This window comes from Kogia breviceps, chromosome 10 (assembly GCF_026419965.1).
Source record: "Kogia breviceps isolate mKogBre1 chromosome 10, mKogBre1 haplotype 1, whole genome shotgun sequence".
Lineage (NCBI taxonomy): Eukaryota > Metazoa > Chordata > Mammalia > Artiodactyla > Physeteridae > Kogia > Kogia breviceps.
The window spans coordinates 46,234,023-46,252,022 of NC_081319.1; the positions used below are offsets into that span (position 1 = coordinate 46,234,023).

General features: G+C 46.3%; 1 protein-coding gene across 7 annotated transcripts in view; it reads right to left on the minus strand.

The window, feature by feature from the left end:
• The window catches only part of SEC22C (SEC22 homolog C, vesicle trafficking protein), a 36,866-nt gene that overhangs the window by 9,443 nt on the left and 9,423 nt on the right, over nt 1–18,000 (minus strand). For 3 of the 7 annotated variants that reach the window (XM_067005615.1, XM_067005611.1, XM_059077561.2), the window contains 4 exons: nt 17,190–17,369; nt 14,873–14,991; nt 13,573–13,638; nt 6,625–11,703 (listed from right to left, as the gene is read on the minus strand). In XM_067005615.1, coding sequence (XP_066861716.1) covers nt 11,503–11,703; nt 13,573–13,638; nt 14,873–14,991; nt 17,190–17,369 — 566 coding nt within the window. In that variant the 3' untranslated portion in view covers nt 6,625–11,502. The other 4 variants (XM_067005613.1, XM_059077566.2, XM_067005614.1 and 1 more) reach the window with 4 other exon arrangements.

Below are 18,000 nucleotides of genomic sequence, written 5' to 3' on the forward strand. Positions count from 1 at the left end.
AGAAGTAGGGGGCTCCAGGGTTAATTCAGAGGTTCAATAATGTCAACATAGACCTAGGTGTTTTCTACCTGTCCACTCTGCCATCCTCAATGTGTTGACTTTCATCCGCAGACTTATCCCCTCTTGATTGCAAGACAACTATTTCTGCCCCTAGCATCATGTTCTCACAGAACTCCATCCACTGGCAGGGAGGAGAGTGCTTCCTGTGTGTCTCCTTTTGTCAGGAAGATAAGCTATCCCAGAACCCACCTTCTACATACTCTCTTCAGGCTCCTTGGCCAGTACTAGGTCACACACCCAAGCCCTGGCTGCAAGAGAGACCAGGCTTCCAGGGGGAAGCTGATCTGATAAGGAAGAAGGATTGAACTGATAAGGGAAGATGGTTGTTGAGTAGGCAACCAACAGAGTCTGACTCTCAATCTCCTTTTGGATGTCTCTTTGGGTAAGTGTGTGGCCTTTCAGATTCTCTCCATCTGAGCCTGGTGGTGTGGTAGAGGGTGGAGGAGAGGAAGCCAAACCAGTCATGGGTCAGTGCAGGAAAGAGAAAACACTCTAGGTCTTTCGTGCAGAAAGAGATTTAAAGTAGGAAGTTAACCACAATGTTCATTGCAGCTCTATTTACAATAGCCAGGACATGGAAGCAACCTAAATGTCCATCGACAGACGAATGGACAAAGAAGATGTGGCACATATATACAATGGAATATTACTCCGCCATAAAAGGAAACGAAATTGAGTTATTTGTAGTGAGGTGGATGGACCTAGAGTCTGTCATACAGAGTGAAGTAAGTCAGAAAGGGAAAAACAAATACCGTATGCTAACACATATATATGGAATCTAAAAAAAAAAAAAAAATGGTTCTGGAGAACCTAGGGGCAGGACAGGAATAAAGACACAGACGAAGAGAACGGACTTGAGGACACGGGGAGGGGGAAGGTTAAGCTGGGACGAAGTGAGAGAGTGACATGGACATATATACACTACCAAATGTAACATAGCACAGGGAGATCAGCTCGGTGCTTTGTGACCACCTAGAGGGGCGGGATAGGGAGGGTGGGAGGGAGACGCAAGAGGGAGGGGATATGGGGATATATGTATACATATAGCTGATTCACTTTGTTACACAGCAGAAACTCACACAACTTTGTAAAGCAATTATACTCCAATAAAGATGTCCAAAAAAAAAAAAAGCAGGAAATTAAGGTATAAAGATTTGGAGAAATGGAAAATAGGGCACACCTAGCTTCATGGTCACACCACCCCAGCTGCCACCTTGTAGGAAATTATTGTCAGTGTCCTACTTGCACATCCATTAAACTGGTGACGAAGAAGTAGAAGGAACAAAGTGTCCTGCTCCTGCAAAAATTCACGTCTGCCAGATCCCACCCGGCAGCCACCGCACCGCAGGTAGAAAGGCCTCCATCTCCCTTCTGCCTTCCAACTCTCTCTCACAGAGCTTCCCTCTTAGTTGCATCTAGATCCCCAGCAGCATGGGGGCCTGGGAAAAGTAGTCTTTAGCCTTCTAGCCCCTGCAATGCAGGGAAATATGGAAGGGGCCAGAGAGGGAAGCTGAGTGCCAATAGGAAATTTCTAGCACAGAGGCTCAGGTGGCCTTGTAGCCTGAGTCCTCAGAAAGCAGAGCCTGTGACCAGGAAACAGGAACAGGGAACAGAGAAGTGTGATGCAGGGAAATGGAGAAAGCCAAAATCAAAGTGAGTTATTGAACTGGTCACTGCTTTGCCAACAGGGCAGAACACACCTCAAGGTCTGCCCACGGCAATGCCCTCACACTGCCAGGCTGGGCAAGCCTGACTGTAAGCGGGTCCCTGCAGGCATCCTACACTGTGACTCCAGAGGGACTGGGGCAGAAAGCGAGAGCTGTGTGGGACAGCTGAGATGGGGGATGGTCCCATTATTCCTGCAGGAGCTGGCAAAGGTAGGTGAAGAGGATACAAGGCAGAGTCCAATACGGGTGGCCTCCTGGCAGGAGAGAATGGAGCCTGGCACAAAGCTAGGGCTAGGGTCTTCTACTAGGGTCTCGGTGGACACTCACGGTGGCCCGGCGCTCATAGCTCATGAGCTCACAGTCTGTTCTCTTGGCTGGGGTCCCACCTCAGCTCACTCTGGCTCCTCAGACCCCTCCAGGCTCAGCTGTGCTTCCATCCAGCCCTGGGGATGAGTTGCTCTCACCTCAGCACTGGCCCTGGCAGTGCTGAGACAGGCCCACCAGTCTCAGCTCAGCCACCTTCCCCGTGCCCTGTGGAGCACACAGGAACTTCTGGACCCTTACAGGCCTCTGGGAGTGGAGGGAGGCTTGAGAGAAGACACCCACTCCGACCTTCTTGCCATCAAATCTGTAGCTCCATCATTTTTACCCAGCAGGGCCATCTGAGGGCCACAGGCTGCCTGGAGGGGGTGGCGTCTTCCAATGCAGAGGGGGACACACGCGCCCTCTATCTTCAGCTTTCAGTTTCTTTCCCTTCAAGATTTCATCCCAGAGGATGATACCAGGACACGTGTCTGAGAGATGCATCCTCTCCTGTTCCCACCACTCACCAGCTGAGGCTGGGCTTTCCTCCCTCCCCCTCCATCCTCCCTTCTCCTTGAGATGGCTTCATCCACCCCACCCTTCCCCAGGCATCCTGGTGGAGGGGCTCCAGAGGAATACGATTTCAGGGCTTAGCGGATGAGAATGCTATCGGTTTAATATTTTCAAAGTATTAACGTCATCATATTCACTCAGCAAACAGTTACTGAGCACGTACTGTGTGCACAGTTCCAAGCAGCGACCAAGGCAGATGCCCTGTGCTCACGGAGCTAAGCCTCTAATGGAGGAGTTGATAATAAATGAGGAAAATTACAGAAGGAACAAGGCAAGAAGCGGGGCTTGGCTAAGGGGTGCTCTTTTGGTTGGAGTAGTTGGAAGAGGTCTCCCCAGAGGGAGATAGTGGAGCAACAACAGGTCATTCCCCTTTCCTGGTAATCAGAGGGTTTTAAAACCATATATATATATATATATATATATATATATATATATATATATATATATATATATATATGTAAGAACTGGGGCCCAGAGACCTTGAGGTCTAGGTCAAAACGTCCACTCCCCTGCCTCTGCAGCAGCAGCCCGAGCAGTATGTGAGAGCCATGTACTGGGACTTGGGGCCTCGGTGCCATCCAAGCCACCCCTAGGTAGGGGCTCCAGGGGCTCGCAGACTCACCCACAGGGGATACCTGCCTGGACATGGGGAGGGTCGTTCCTTGGAGCTACACTGTGGCAGTGACCCGGGTCCAGAGACTCCATCTGGGCATGGGGGCCAAGAGGCACCCTCCCACCCCCGGTTCCGTGTCCTCTGTGCCAAGTGACAGAGAACAGGCAGCTCTTGAAAAAGACTAATATTTGCTCTTCAAATGGGAGCTGGCACAGGCTGTTTCCTGCAACTGGTGTCTGGCTCACCCCGTGCGATGGACACAACAGGAGGCACTCCGGGAGATAGGCAGATGTCCCCGCGGACACCAGCATCCTGGACAAGACGACGTCTTTGAGATGGGGACAGTATGTTCCAAGGCCCCATCTGATTCATTTCATATCTGCTTGCACACCCTCATGGTGGAGTGCTCATGACCTCTCCAAGCGCTGCTGGACAGCTCTGTGAGAAAGTGCATCCTCATTCTGGCCCTGTGTTCCTTGCTTATGGCCCTTGCTCTCATCCCTGCGGCCTCAGAAAATGTGCCTGGAACCACTCCTCAGGGCAGTCATGGTCCTGGTCACCTTCACGCCTCCCAGCCCCAGGGCCGTCCTGCTTTGCTTCCACGGGCTCACACTGCTGGCTCCGTGGCCAGAACAGGCTATTTCTGGGGTGGGAGAAAGACCTTGCCATGGGTGCACCTCTGTCCCCCTGCAGCTATGGGCTCTTTGTCCGCATGAGAGCCTTTCAGCTGAGTGCCTCATGTGGGAGAGAGTCTCCATCAGGAAACTACTGGTCAGACGACCTGAATCTGAGGAGAGAGTCCCGGTGGCCAGAGTCAGCTCCCAGCCGCCTGCATTCCCTCTCTGGAGCCCCCTCCTCCCTGCTTTCTCCCCTCTGCCCCTGCCCCTCTGGGCCCCAGAAACCCTCTCTGCTCATTACAGCCCCTGGGCTCAGCTCAAGTTCCCCCCACCCATCACCCACTGAAGAAACTCTGGAGGCCGAAACACTCTGGCAGCTCGTGGGGCTTTGGAGGCCCCCAGGGGCAGGCCCTGTCAGCCTCGTCAAGTCCAGTCAGGGCTGGGCACCCTGGGAAAGCTTTCCAGGGGCAACGCGGGCCTCCTGGTGCTCCCAGGGCTCTCAGACCTGACTGCTGACTTTAGCCAGCCCTCCTTTTTTTTAAAAAAAAAATTCCTTATTATCTCTATATGCAACTCACAAACTCCTGGCCCCTCATAGGCAACCATGCAAATGAATTTGACATGTATCTTTTGGAGTATATTCTTAGGAAATATTAGACCATTTTGTGCACGTTTCTAATCATATAAATATTATTTTTCACTCAGTTCTATGTTTTGAAGATGCATCCACGTGACTACATCTAAATCTGGTACTTCTGCCTCCTGCCTGCTGCTCCGTGATGAGCCTACACGCTTTATCTGTCCACGGCAGACACACAGACTGCTTTCTGCCAACACACATAATGCTTCACTAAACATTTCTCTTCATACGTGACCCCTTAAGGATCTGTGTAAGAATTTCCCAGGGACATAGAACCAGAAGTGAAGTTTCCACATCATAAGGTAAGTGTACACTAAATTTCAGTAGGCAGCTGTATTAGTTTGCTAGGGCCACCAGAATAAAGGGCCACAGGCCGGGTGGATGAAAGAACAGAAATTTATTTTCTCACATTCCTGAAGGCTAGCAGTTGGAGATCAAGGTGTCAGTGGGGCTGGTTTCTTCTTGGCTTGCAGACGGCCACCTTCTCCCTGTACTTTCCCGTGGTCTCCCCTCTGTATGGGTCTGTCTCCTAATCTCTTCTTATAAGGACACCAGTCATATTGGATTTGGGCCCACCCATATGACCTCTTAATTTTTTTTAACCTTAATTACATCTTGAAAGACCCTATCTCCAAATACAGTCACGTTTTGAGGTACTGGGGTGGGGGTTAGGACTTCGACATATGAATTTGGGGAGAACACAGTTCAGCTCATTAACAGTAGCACTGCTCTTCAGATTCACTGTACACGAAGTCCTAGATCCCCATAATTGCCCCAACACTTGGTCCCATCCAGGTTTCTAAATTTTGCCAAACTCACAGGCGTAAGGTGATGTCTTATGGTTATTTTAACATGGATTTATCTGTATTGCTAATGATTTTAAACATCTTCACATGCTTACTAGCTTTCTGAGTTTTCTCTTCTGCAAATTGCTCATTTTTCTATTGAAGTTGCTCGTCTTTCTTGCTGATTTAAGGAATTGCCTGTATATTAATCCCTTACTGGTTTCAGACTTTGTAAATATCTTCTCTCATTCTTTTAACTTTGCCCATGAAATCCTTATTTGTATGTCATCAGATTCATCAATCATTTTGCCTTAAGGGTCAGGCCTATGACGTTTTGTTTAAGAAGTACTTTTTCACCCCAGGTCACAGATACTCTCCGTCCTGCTCTTCAGTGAACTTAATAGTTTTTGCCCTGCACATTCGATCCGGGGGATTTCTTAGAGCTGACTCGGCAGAGCCAGGCGCACTTGGGTGGGCCCCTTCTCTCTGAGCCCCTTCACTCCTCCGCTGGCACTGCCCAAGGACGCTGGGCAGCTCTCAGGCAGCACTTCTGCTACCTGACCCCACAGGGAGTTAGAGTGCAAGAAAAAGGAAGGCAATTCATCAGCCTGAACTGGCACCCAGCCTTCCTGGCACAGAAAGGGCATCCTTCATGGGCCAAGATCCCTTTTTATTCTTTGTGGGTGCTGCCAAGCGGGCTGACGGCACCTTGGTCTCAGCCCAGAGGACAGAGCTCTGGGCTACACTGTCATTGGCTACCTAGGACAGACCTCAACTTCCTCACCTGAGCAACAAGGGGGTTGAACCCAGTGGTATCTAAAGGGTCTGCCAACGCCCGAATCCCAGAACTCAGTGCCGTCAGAAGAGGCTGGTGCATTTGTTTCCTTTCTGGGAATTTCATCAGTTGCTAAAGGAACGATCCTGCAAAACAGCACAGTCCCCTGGGCTGGGAACCTGATGATGTGCCCCCTGGTGGCCATTTCCTGACAGGGCTCGTCCTGGGAAATGAAAACGACATCACCCTCAGAGTACATACAGACTGGAGCTCAGAGCCCAGAGCAGGGAAAGGACTGGGCAGAAGCAGAGCCTGCACAGAAGGCAGCCCCCTCCAGCCTCCAGGGCAGTGCGGCAATTGCTATTTTGGTTTTTCCAAGGTCTTTCCTGGACCCATGATTGCATTCCAGAGTCTGGGGATTAGTGCTGAAGACTATTTGAGCCCTTGCACGTGTCTAGACCTCCCTGGACAAGAGGACCTGAATTTCACTTCTCTCAACACACCCCCCTCCATTATGCCAGGACCACATCACCTCATCTAGGAAAATGGACCCATAACTCAGGATTTTTCACACAAACACAAACACACAAGTTGATAAGCACCTTAGATTTACTCTCCTCCCACTTCTGAAGCCACCTCGTTTAATTTATATATACACAGTATATAAACGGCTATACGACATTCGTTACCAACATTAACACAAGTTTAGGCTTTACTACTGTGTGAAAGTTTGTTAAAACGCACTCATCGTTTACTCAAAATAGATCTTTGTTATTACATGAAAACAGTAAGAAGCTTGTATAACATGGGCAGCAAGCATTCAAAATGAATACATGAAGGAAATGGTTTTCTCTGGCTAAATCAGCCTCAATCTTTAATGCTCTTAGTAAAAAAAGTCCACTAAACAAAATGGAATCCTGGGGACCACATTATATGAATCACTCATTAGATAAACACTTCTGAAACAACCCAGAATCATGTAAGTATAAAGGTTAAAGAAGGTCATATGTACCAAGCACAGGGTAGAGGAATAGACTGGATTTGATAATTTTACCCTAAATGAAAGGCGCTTGTGGGCAACAGCTCTGCCATCGGTACACATGGGCAGATGTTTCCATATCCGGCCATTCCCAGATTTTACTGACAAGTCTTTTTCCACAGGTTCTCTGCCAATGACGTTTCCCCAGCAACAGAAGTTTGACATCACTGCTCCCAGAAGGGAGAATCAGCTCTCCTCATTTGGGTCAGAAACAGGCCATGAGGTTTGGTCCAACCAACAGAACCAACCTCCCTGGATCCTGGAGGACCCAATGCCACTGGAACCAAAAATGCTCCGTGCCTGGAAGGCAGGAGGCAGGTCCAGGGGGAGGAAGAGAGGCTGCTACCTGTCTGGAATGAAGGCACGAGGTCTTTTTTTGTAAAGGCCAGAAGACACAGCTGTGTCGAGCTGCACTGCCTGAAGCCCGCAGAACCTCCACGTGTTGGGTGAACCAACTCAAAGCCTTTCTCCTCCTGCACATGAAGGATGGATTCACCCAGCATCCCCTCCACTACTGCTTCTACCCTCCTGACAGCTCGCCAGGGGAGCCGGCCGACGTTACCACCGTTTTCCAGAGAATACCCGGCCGACGGGCTGCGACTCACCCACTGCAGGGCCAGACCAAGTGGGAGAGCCATGCCGCCTCCAGGCCTCGGGCCAGCTGACAGGGGGCTCCTCCCACCTCATCTCTCCAGGGCACATCTACTCTCTCTTCTTCCACCATTATTAACGCTCACAGTGCACAGATAGGGTTTCCCTGTGCCTGGGCAGGATTCTGTGTAGAATCACTTGGAATGTGAGCGACGTCGGGGCAGGGGTCTATGCACTCATCTGGTCACTGTAAACCCTCCCTCCCCACCGGTCCTCACCTGCACTGCACTGTTTTCTGAGGGCCCCCTGTCCTTCATGTTATGAGCAGCCAACTCCTTCAAGGAACAACAGACGGCAGCCCTGGATGAAGGTGTGGCGTGCAGCCCCCGTGTGCCAAGGGCAGCTGCCGTCTTCCAGCAGCCAGCCAGCCCCCAGCTCCGCTTCTCGTCTAGCCCTGCTTCCTGTGCCCCAAACAGCCAGCCTTGCTGTGTGCCTGGGGGTGCACAGGGAAGAGGGCTGGGCTTTGGGGCCATCCGTGCCCTCTCTGAAGTTCCAGGACCCACCCTATCCATTACGATGAAAGGTGGCTTCCCCGTCCCTCCAGAGATTCCAGTTTCAGCCTCGGTCCCCAGGACTGAAACGTGGGGGGCAGAAGTGGAAAGAGGCAGGAGAGACCTGAACGAGGGCGCCTAGGAGAAGAACAGAGAGCTCAAGTGGGGGGTTGGTAGCAATGATGCTAAACGTTCTAATTTCAGCTCTCCTTCCAATACCCTTTTTCCCACCCCTTGAAGAGCTTTAAAACATTGGGCCTTGATTCACAGATAAAAGGGGTGCCAGCTGGAGAAGCAAAACCAGGAGCCTATGGTCACCTTCCTCCCGCTGAGGGCAGTGAGGCCTCTAGTACCGAGAGGAAATCCCACCCAAATATACCCCTGACTGTCCCTGCCCAGGACAGGAAACCCAGGCATGGTCCTCGTCACAGTCAGACTAGCCTGGGGAAAGAAAAGCAGAGTCTATGTGGTTCCCACACTAGCACACTTGCGGAATGGGAACCCTTGGACTTGGCCCCTGCCAGAGAGCATTCAGCCACATCCCCATCCAGATACAGCAGATGGGACACCTCACACACTGATGCTCAAGATCTTGCCACATCTGACACCCGAAGGCACTTTTAAGGTTTTTCCAACATTATTTCATCTATCCCCGGATCCAGCCCTGTGAGGTCGGTTAACGTCTGAGAAAATCAACGTCCTAGAACAGCTAAAACAAAGGTGTGTGGCGGAGTGAGGGTAATGTGGGGGTCAACTTTCTAGCATCAAGGATGACTCAGGGGGCTTCCCTGGTGGCGCAGTGGTTGCGAGTCCGCCTGCCGATGCAGGGGACACGGGTTTGTGCCCCGGTCTGGGAAGATCCCACATGCCGCAGAGCGGCTGGGCCCGTGAGCCATGGCCGCTGAGCCTGTGCTTCTGGAGCCTGTGCTCCGCAACGGGAGAGGCCACAAAAGGGAGAGGCCTGTGTACCACCAAAAAAAAAAAAAAAGGATGACACAGCACTACAAAACTCCAGGCCTGAACCAGGTCAACCCCTGAGCCTGGGATTTCCCTTGGATAAAATCTCCAGAATGCCTTTCCTATCATTAGCTTCTACCACCAGTGAACTGAGACTGCTCTTAGCTGGATTTCAGTTAAAGAATGTTTATGTGGTCATTATTTTGCAGCGTTTGTCGACTGCATCTTTTCCCTTTTGTTTGCAGAAGTAAATCTCAAACCCCATATAGATGTTAACGGATTCAAACCACATTCAACCAGGTGTGAAAAACCTCTCCACTAGGGCAGGAGGCATTCACCAGGAGGGTCTCCTCTGCAAGGATTGTTCTTCACTACTTGCTGAACGTGGATCACAGGCTCAGACCCCAGACCATCTGGGGTACAGGGCTACATGGTAACCCCAATAGCACACGGGCTCAAAAAGAAAACAATACATTGGGTAAGCTGTTCTAATCAACTTTTAAAGCTTTGTGTGTGTGCTTCTATTATAAAAAGATTTGTCTCCCCTCCTTAGCTTCCCATTCTATTTCACCATCTCTTCAAAATTATGTCCCGGAAAGCCTGAAAATTCACCTGCTGGCTACGCAGAAAATTATGCAGATGCAAAATCAGTGGAGAGACAACTCTGAAGTTTACATCTGAGGATGTTGCCGGCATAACTTTCATATCCAGATATTTTGTTTGATTAAAAATAGGAAATTCTATTATGAGAAAATAAAATTACCATGGCGACATTGTCCCAACACAGTTTGTAGTCACATGGACTTTTAAGTGACACCAAGGTAGCTCAATAGCAATTCACCACCAGTAATGACCAAGTACAACTGAATTCCCTAAAATGACATCCTTGCTTTCCCCATCTGCTCAATAACTCCTGCAACAGTTTTTGACTAATAAAAACTACCAAAATAGGATTCTTAAATTTATCAAGATCACATAATTCAACCCAAAGTATTCTATGCAATTGTGGTGGAGCTATTCAGATTCCAGACTTCTATGAAGCACAATCCAAAGGGCAAACTTCCAAAATGGCCTCCTGAACGGTACTGGGCAACCCAGTCTGAAATTTCTAGAGACCTCAGGGATCATATTCAGATCTAAATTTTGGAAAACTATAATCAGTCAATATTTTGACAATGAGAGAAAGAAAAGTAACTTTTCAGAGCACAGGGTTAATTATAAAGCTTTATAAGCTATAAAGCTCTAAAAAAGTTAACACACACTTAACTCTTATTCATAAAAAAATGAGGCCCTTAATCTAATTAAGATGACTGGGAAAGGTGGGGAGGAGTAATTAATTTGGGAGATCTTCTGAGAACAAGTACACAGGGTCAAGTATCAAATGACATGATTAAAGTGACAGGTATTCGGCTGCCACCTAAAAGGCTGATGACAATAGCCTCTCCCGCCTGTGACTGTAAAGTGCCACAGTATGAATATGTGTGACTTGCCTACTCTAGTTTGTGGCCAACTGCAAGGAATCGTGATATTCTCATTTCTGCTCATGCTTATAAGTTAATGATCCGGTAGCACTGGTTACTCAATTTTAAAAATATCCAGATATACCCTGCAAATAAATATGAAACATTTCTGTATCCCTACAATCCCACTACTGTAAAAAGTTATATATAATTTGAATAAATTCAGCTTTCTTACCCATTTTCTCAGCTTAAGTTTGTCCTTACCCTAAGTGAAGACCTGTTCAACTTATATCTAAAATATATTTAAATATTCTAAAGGTGTGATATCAGACCTAAGTTATCAAAAAATGTAAACAAAATTTATCCATCTTATAGTTATAAACCACTTTTTAAAGTTTTTAATTCACCCTCTACTGGCCCTCAAAAAAAACCAAACTAACCAGGTCACGTTTAGACTGAAAAGCTGATACAGACTTTTAAGTGGTTCCTCAGAGACAACTGCCAATTACTTTAAACTACTGTTATTGAATCTAGTGGTTTATTGCATCACTCAATTTAAAAGACCAAAATAATTCCATTTTGGTCTTCCAATAATGCTCTTTCTGAATAAGCCCCCAGATTCTGCTGTCTGAAGTAATCGGGCGGAACTGGAGATTCTACAGTAACCCTCAGCACAAAACTGGGACTGGATGTCAAGCAATCTCATGCTTTCAACTGCACCTATGAAAAATCTCAGCTCTCAGGATCAATCCACTTTGGTTGAAAGGAACTTCAAGGGTGGAAACTTAAGGTGAAGTCGAGAAGCAAAAAGGGGAACACCAATGACCCTCATAGGAAAATCAAAGGATCCGTTCATCCCATGATGTCATCCTCACACTCCACAGTCAGACTGCTTCTCCTGAAGCTGCCTTGTCAGTATCTGATATGAAGACAGGAAAGCCACTCCTATGTGGAAGAGGATTTGCCAGAGGTTCCTCAGCCCATGCAGGTACATGTTGCCCAGGCAAATAAAAAGCAGCATCAGCACCACCTTCATCGTCCTGGCTGGACTGTAGAACAGGTACAAATAGCACTGAAATGACACCAGAAGAGGAAGTCCCATCAGAGATAATGAAATGGCCAGGGTCAGACGCAAGATTCACTTATCGTACCCGCCACGCAGTGTCACTTCATACACATTAGCTTATTAAACTGAATTCGTTACACTGGAGCTTGGACTCACTGGATCAGCTGCTGTTAATCACTGGATGAAAGTGGGGATTTGGAAGGGATAAGAAAAGTGAAAAAGACATCACAGGAGGAACTAGAACACAGCACTCTTGAAAGAATTCAAGAAAGACAGACAGAAATGCCCACGCTGTGCTGTAGAGAAAGAAGAGATGCGGATCAGGGGTAGACAGTCAGGCCAGAACACCCTAACAAGATCGACAGGCCTCCAAATGAATTTTCCTTCAGGGGGGTCATAACAGGTGAGAAAGCTGCTGAGAGAAGCTGTGCTTTTACTATTTTAGCTTTTCCTGAGTTACAGCTGCATAGGGGACCACTGTTCCCTAGACAGCCTCCTTGTTATGTCTTCAAAAGCAACTCTGAGGACTTCCCTGGCGGTCCAGTGGTTAAGGCTCCATGCTTCCACTGCAGGGTGCACGGGTTTGATCCCTGGTCGGGGAACTAAGATCCCACATGCCGAGTGGCACAGCCTAAAAAAAAAAAAGAAAGAAAGAAAAAAAAAGCATATCTGACTCAGGGAAAGGTCTTATAGCAGGGAGAGTGACTGATATTTCCTGTAGGGCTATCACACAGGAAGAGGACATTCTTGTTCCGCAAAAGGTGGAAATCATTTTTTGGTTCAATGTTGGGGTTTTTTTGTTTTTTTTAAAAAAAGACACATTCTCAAAACACAGAACAATCTGACAAAAGCTCAGGGGGGGAGGGAGAGAGTTCCCCATCGAAAGAGCTATCCAAGTAAGACTGAAGTTGAGGGGATGAAAGAAAGTGGAACTGTAAGATACCTGCAGCCTTGAAATGCAGGCTCTAGGAAACGTCTCCTGGCAACACCCAAGGTCTTAGAGACTTGTTTTGTAAAAAAATGAGTGCATTTTCAATCTTGGGATGAAAATTCTTTTTGCAAAATCAGGTAATTCTTAAAAACAGGCCATCTAGGATGTATACAAGAGAGAGAAGAAGTGCCCTGAGAACAGAACTTTTAATTTAAAAAAAAAAAAAAAAAAAAGAAGAAGAAGCTTAAACATGCAGAAAAGGTACTAAAATCCTAGTCCATGTGGAGGATGAGGAAAGAGAGTCAGGTTTTTACTAGAATTAACTCTGCCTATAGAGGATTCAAAAGCTCCTTTTTACCCCACTCCTTAAGTACACAGCTTATTTGAAAATAACTAATAATCAAAGGGCTCTAGTTAGTGCTATAATTTTTGTTTCATTTCCTAAGGACAGATTTGACTCAGATGGTATTACTATTAAAAACAACAAATTTTTTAACCTAGTCCTGTATTTGAAAAGAAACACATATACATAGGTGTCACTTCTGCAGAAGGACATTTCTTTACTTGGACGCCCCGACAACAAGCACGAGGCAGGACCCTGCCTCATACTGGTCGGGCCCAACCCAATCCCCACTGCAGTCTCATCCCTCACTTCTTGGGAGCCCAGTTCAAATTCCTAGTTTCTGTCCTGCACTGTCACAGGCCCTGAGGCCTAGGACAAGTGGCTTTCCCTTTCTGAGCCCAAAGGTCTTTTCTCTGTAAAATGAGAGGATTGGGCAGGATGGGTGGAGGGTCCTTCCACTAAGGGCTCGTACTATATCCATGATTTGAACCAAGGCCTTGGTGGAACAAAAGCAGGATCTAGGAACTTGTTGATAGTTCCAACAGAACAAAATAAGGCCATGGGTTTAACCCACTCACTAAAACATCAACGTTTCACCCACCTGGAAAATGCAGGCTACAAAAGGAATAAGAAAAGCCAGAATATTTCCAATTTCTTCATGTGCAACCTAAGACAAATATGAGGAACACAAGGAAAGGAATATTTAGAGGACACGAAACACTATGACGTGAAGTGCTTTACTCCGCATTGGGTCTGGTATGGTTGACAGTACAAAATCCCTGGCTGGGTGAGAAATAAGCCCCCGTTCACGCATCGCACCAGGGGGTGACATGAAATCCTTCTGAATGGCCTGGACACACCAAGCACCCTCCAGTCCCCATGCATGTGTGCTGAGCTCTCAACCTGGAATGCCCCCACCCCCAGCCCTGCCACCTCTCAAAATCCAACTCATCTGTAAGTGCTAAGCTTTCCCCAACTCCTCCCACCCCCCGGTACTGCCACCTCCTTAGTGATGTTGTCACCCTCTGCTATGTGCCCCAACTCAGGGACTATGTCTTGACCAACGAACACCTGTTCTAGTGCATACAGACACTCGGTAAGCATCTGCTTATGAGTCATCATAAACAATAAGAGTGGGAACCACACCACACATTGGCCAAAGACGGGCTGTGGAAACGACCAGCCACCACTCATGGCCCAGACCTGCTGCTGTTCCCCAAACACTTCGGTCCCCATAAGCCACCTGAGATTCAGTCTAAGCTGCGCTTCAGACTTTAGCCACCACGTGCCTCGGTGTGAGCGTTACGGCTCTGTTTTTAATAGTAACATCTATCTGTTCATGTTCATAGTGGTTCCATACTTTTTTTTTAAGTGTTGGAAATACTTCAAAATTTAAAAATAATATTTAAAAAGCACTGAAGTAGAAACGTGCTTTGAGATGAGCAGGCTGGCGAATCAGCTTCGCAGTGACACAGTTCTTTTGACAAAGACACCAGGAAGCTGGTAACTGTATGATATAAATCAGACTATGAGGCCACTCTCCCCAGGGGAAAAAGGGGCCTGAACGTTAAAGTATGAGCATCAAACTTTTGCCCTGGATGAACAGTCCAGCCCCCGCAGTGATTCCTGGAGTCCCCAGGGCCATGGGGTGGCCTGATGTCCTTGAAGCAAGTTTTCCATTTCTCACCAATATCCCAGCAGGGCCCTTTGGCGTCTTAGGAAAACAGATACAAAAGAGCAAGTTTCATATTTGTTCAACTTACAACAAAGAATAAAACGAGAAGTAAAAATTTTACTTCAACTTTTAAAATGTAGTACATAATAACCTTATAAATAATATGTATCCCCATCCGTTTCTTCCATCATGTGTCTTTTGATTTAAAATGTATAGAAAAGGTTACCTGTAGAGAATGCTCTGCGAGGTGAATTCCACGAATGAGGTTCAGAGCAGCGCACATGATGTTGAGAATAAGAGAGAGGATGCCCAGGGCTGTCACAGGTTCCATTCGGAAATTAGGAGCTTCACAATGAAAAACGAGAAGTGTCTAGTGAAAATAATTTCCATATGAAGGAAAAATAAAGACATTAACTAGACCGCTGCTAATGAAAAGGTTTATTATGTTAAACACACAACTGCAAACATATTAATTTTAAAAGCAGCTGTAGTTAGAGGGGGAAAAGGCAAGAAATGAAGGACAGAATGGATCTGGGAATCCAAGGTGAATTTCTTCCAGAAAGAGGCCATTTCTCCGAGCAAGAACAGATTTTTCAAGTGCTTCATTTCCTTTCTATTTAAAACAGTGATTCTCAACCAGAGACGATATGGCCCCTCTATCAGTGTCTAGAGACAACTGGGGCTGTCCCCAGTGGGGACAGGTTGCTACTGGCATCTGTCGTGGGTGGAGGCCATGAATGTTTCTAGACATCCTACAATGCACAAGACAGCCCTCACAACAAAGAATTTCCAGTACAAAATGTCAATAGGGCTAAGGTTGAGAAATCCTGATTTAAAGCAGTTTATGGCTTTAGCTATAAATTGGTTGTCAAATCCTGAAGCATTTCTATTACACAGCTCAACCCTCAGCTTGTAAAATGTTCCACTCTTTTTCTGACAAGGACAACATTCAGTGTCATGTGTGCTTCTGGAGCAATTCACAGCAAATGCAATTTTTTAAATTCCAGAATTATTGGGAAGAGGAGGGAAACATTGATTATTTTAGCTACAAGCTGTTTCTGGAACTCTAATTAGGACAAATGATCATTCTCTCTTTAAAGATAACTGCTGAAACGGATTCTGGGTCACACAATTAAATAGTGTCCCACCCATTCTCTTGCTATGCTCCTTTTAAATCATCCTTTCTTGTCCTTGCATTTCCCACATACGCATACACACACACACAAATATCTAGCCACAACCCAACTGACACCTATTGTTAGTGTGTTAGCATTTCCACTGAGCAATTCAAAGTTTCTGTTAGAACGGAGCATGCTACCTGTAAAGGTTCTAGCCTTGGAACAATAGGGGGAGTCAAACCAGAGTAAAACATCCTAGAAAGATAGGCAAGTTGACACTTTCTGGATTTTCTCCTCTTGTCTAAGTGTTTATAAAACAAAACATACATCACAAAGTTACTCCATCTACAGGTACGGCAAAGGAGAAGCTTGGGGTCTGACTACCCAGTCTTCCTTCCACAAAAGTTAAGTTCAATCCCAATATAAATTACAGCAACTCACTGAATGGCGTAAGAGCCAATCCAGGAATTTATTGGTTGAAACAGATCAAATCGAAACACAAAGTTAAGCCAAAAATGTGAACATTTTTAATACACCACTTTCAAAATTCAAGCAATAAGTTTAGTATAAAACTGTTAAAACAAAGTAATTAGACTGTTATAATGTAGATGGTTCTGTCTTCCAGGGAAGGATTCAGCTTTTACACCATTACAGAATTCTTAGAATGTAAATATCCACTTTAATTAAAGATTGGTTTAATTGTGTGTAACTGTAAACAAGGAATGCAAAAAAGCATGCTTTACTCTGTGCTAGGCATTGCGTGGCTAATGGTGTTAACGCCAGACTAAGTCGCGGACGCCCAGGGCACTTTGAGCACGTTCATTAATGCCTCATTCCTCAGATAAGGACTCGGAAATCCAAAGGGATGGAGGGATGTTCCCGGGTCCCACAGAGAAGCAGAAAGTGAGAGGTCTAGAAGCCCTGGCTCTGGCCTCTGCCCACTCTCATCCCCATAGCCCTCCACTCCCTCCATCAAGGAGCGGGGGTTTCTCAGTGGAGATTCCCAATGTTTCACTAAATGATGAGATAAGGACTCAATGTCAAAGGAAAAAAGGAGAGAGAGAGAGAGAGTGTGTGTGTACAAATCTGTACAGTTCAATAAGTGACCTCCAGCAAAAGAGAGTGAAAATCTCCTTTACACCATTTAAATGTGCAGATTTCACCCTGGTTAAGAAAACAACCTGCCAAGTCACTCTTCTCCTGAATTTCGTCAGAAGAGTTGCCTCTCTTCAGATCGACTCACTGGTCACAACAGCTGAGTTTTTTATAACAGCCACCTGGAACAAGATCAGCCCATGTTTTTCCCCAGGTATTTTATACACTGCCCCCCACCCAAACACTTTCCTACTAAAACAGTCACTGTGCATTTGAAATACACAATCTCACCTCATCTCTATCAATGTCAGAGAGCAGCAGGCCACTTACCAGGCTCCAAGTGCATCTGTGGGTGACCGTTCATCACCCCGTTAGCCACATCTGTGTCCTCCAGAGTGAGAACCACTGGAGGCTGGAACTTGAGCTCCTCCTGAATTTTTTCTAAGCTGCTCTCCATCTGGGTGGAACTTACATAGTTAAAATGCCACTTCACTTTCTGAATGACACTGTCTGTGAAAAGAGAGCAACCCAAGCTGAGTGTCTTCATTACAATGGATGTTATAAGACAATACGTACACAATGAAGTTTACGTTTCTAAGCAAGCTAATAAGTCAGCCAGACTCTGAAGAGTGTCAACTACACATAAAGGTCAAATGATTAGTACATATCAGGACTGGTCTCATCAATCTCTTCAAAGCAGAATAATTAAAACGTGAGAGTCTGTCCATCAGAACCTCAGTGGCAAGGGAGTCAGGGGACAGAGGCTTGAGTCTTAGCTCAGCCACAACTCATAGTACAATCCTGGGCCATTCACAGAATATTTCTAAGATAGAAAAATGGGGACAGTCAATTTTGACCTGATTATCCCAAGAAAAGGCACGTGAAAAAAGAATTACAAATCATTCGGAGTATGTTGTGCAAACTAGGATTATATATCTGAAAGGTACTGGTTTTAATTCTTTTATTTACATTAGTATTAACCATTACCAAGTTTTAATAAGTATTTGAAGCGAAGTTTCATACATATTGGCAAAGCAAAATCGTGTATAATTCTAATATCCACATACTGTTACTTATATTCTACTCATACTCAATAATGAATAAACGTGATGCTGGGAAGGGTCTCCTGTGAGACCAAGCC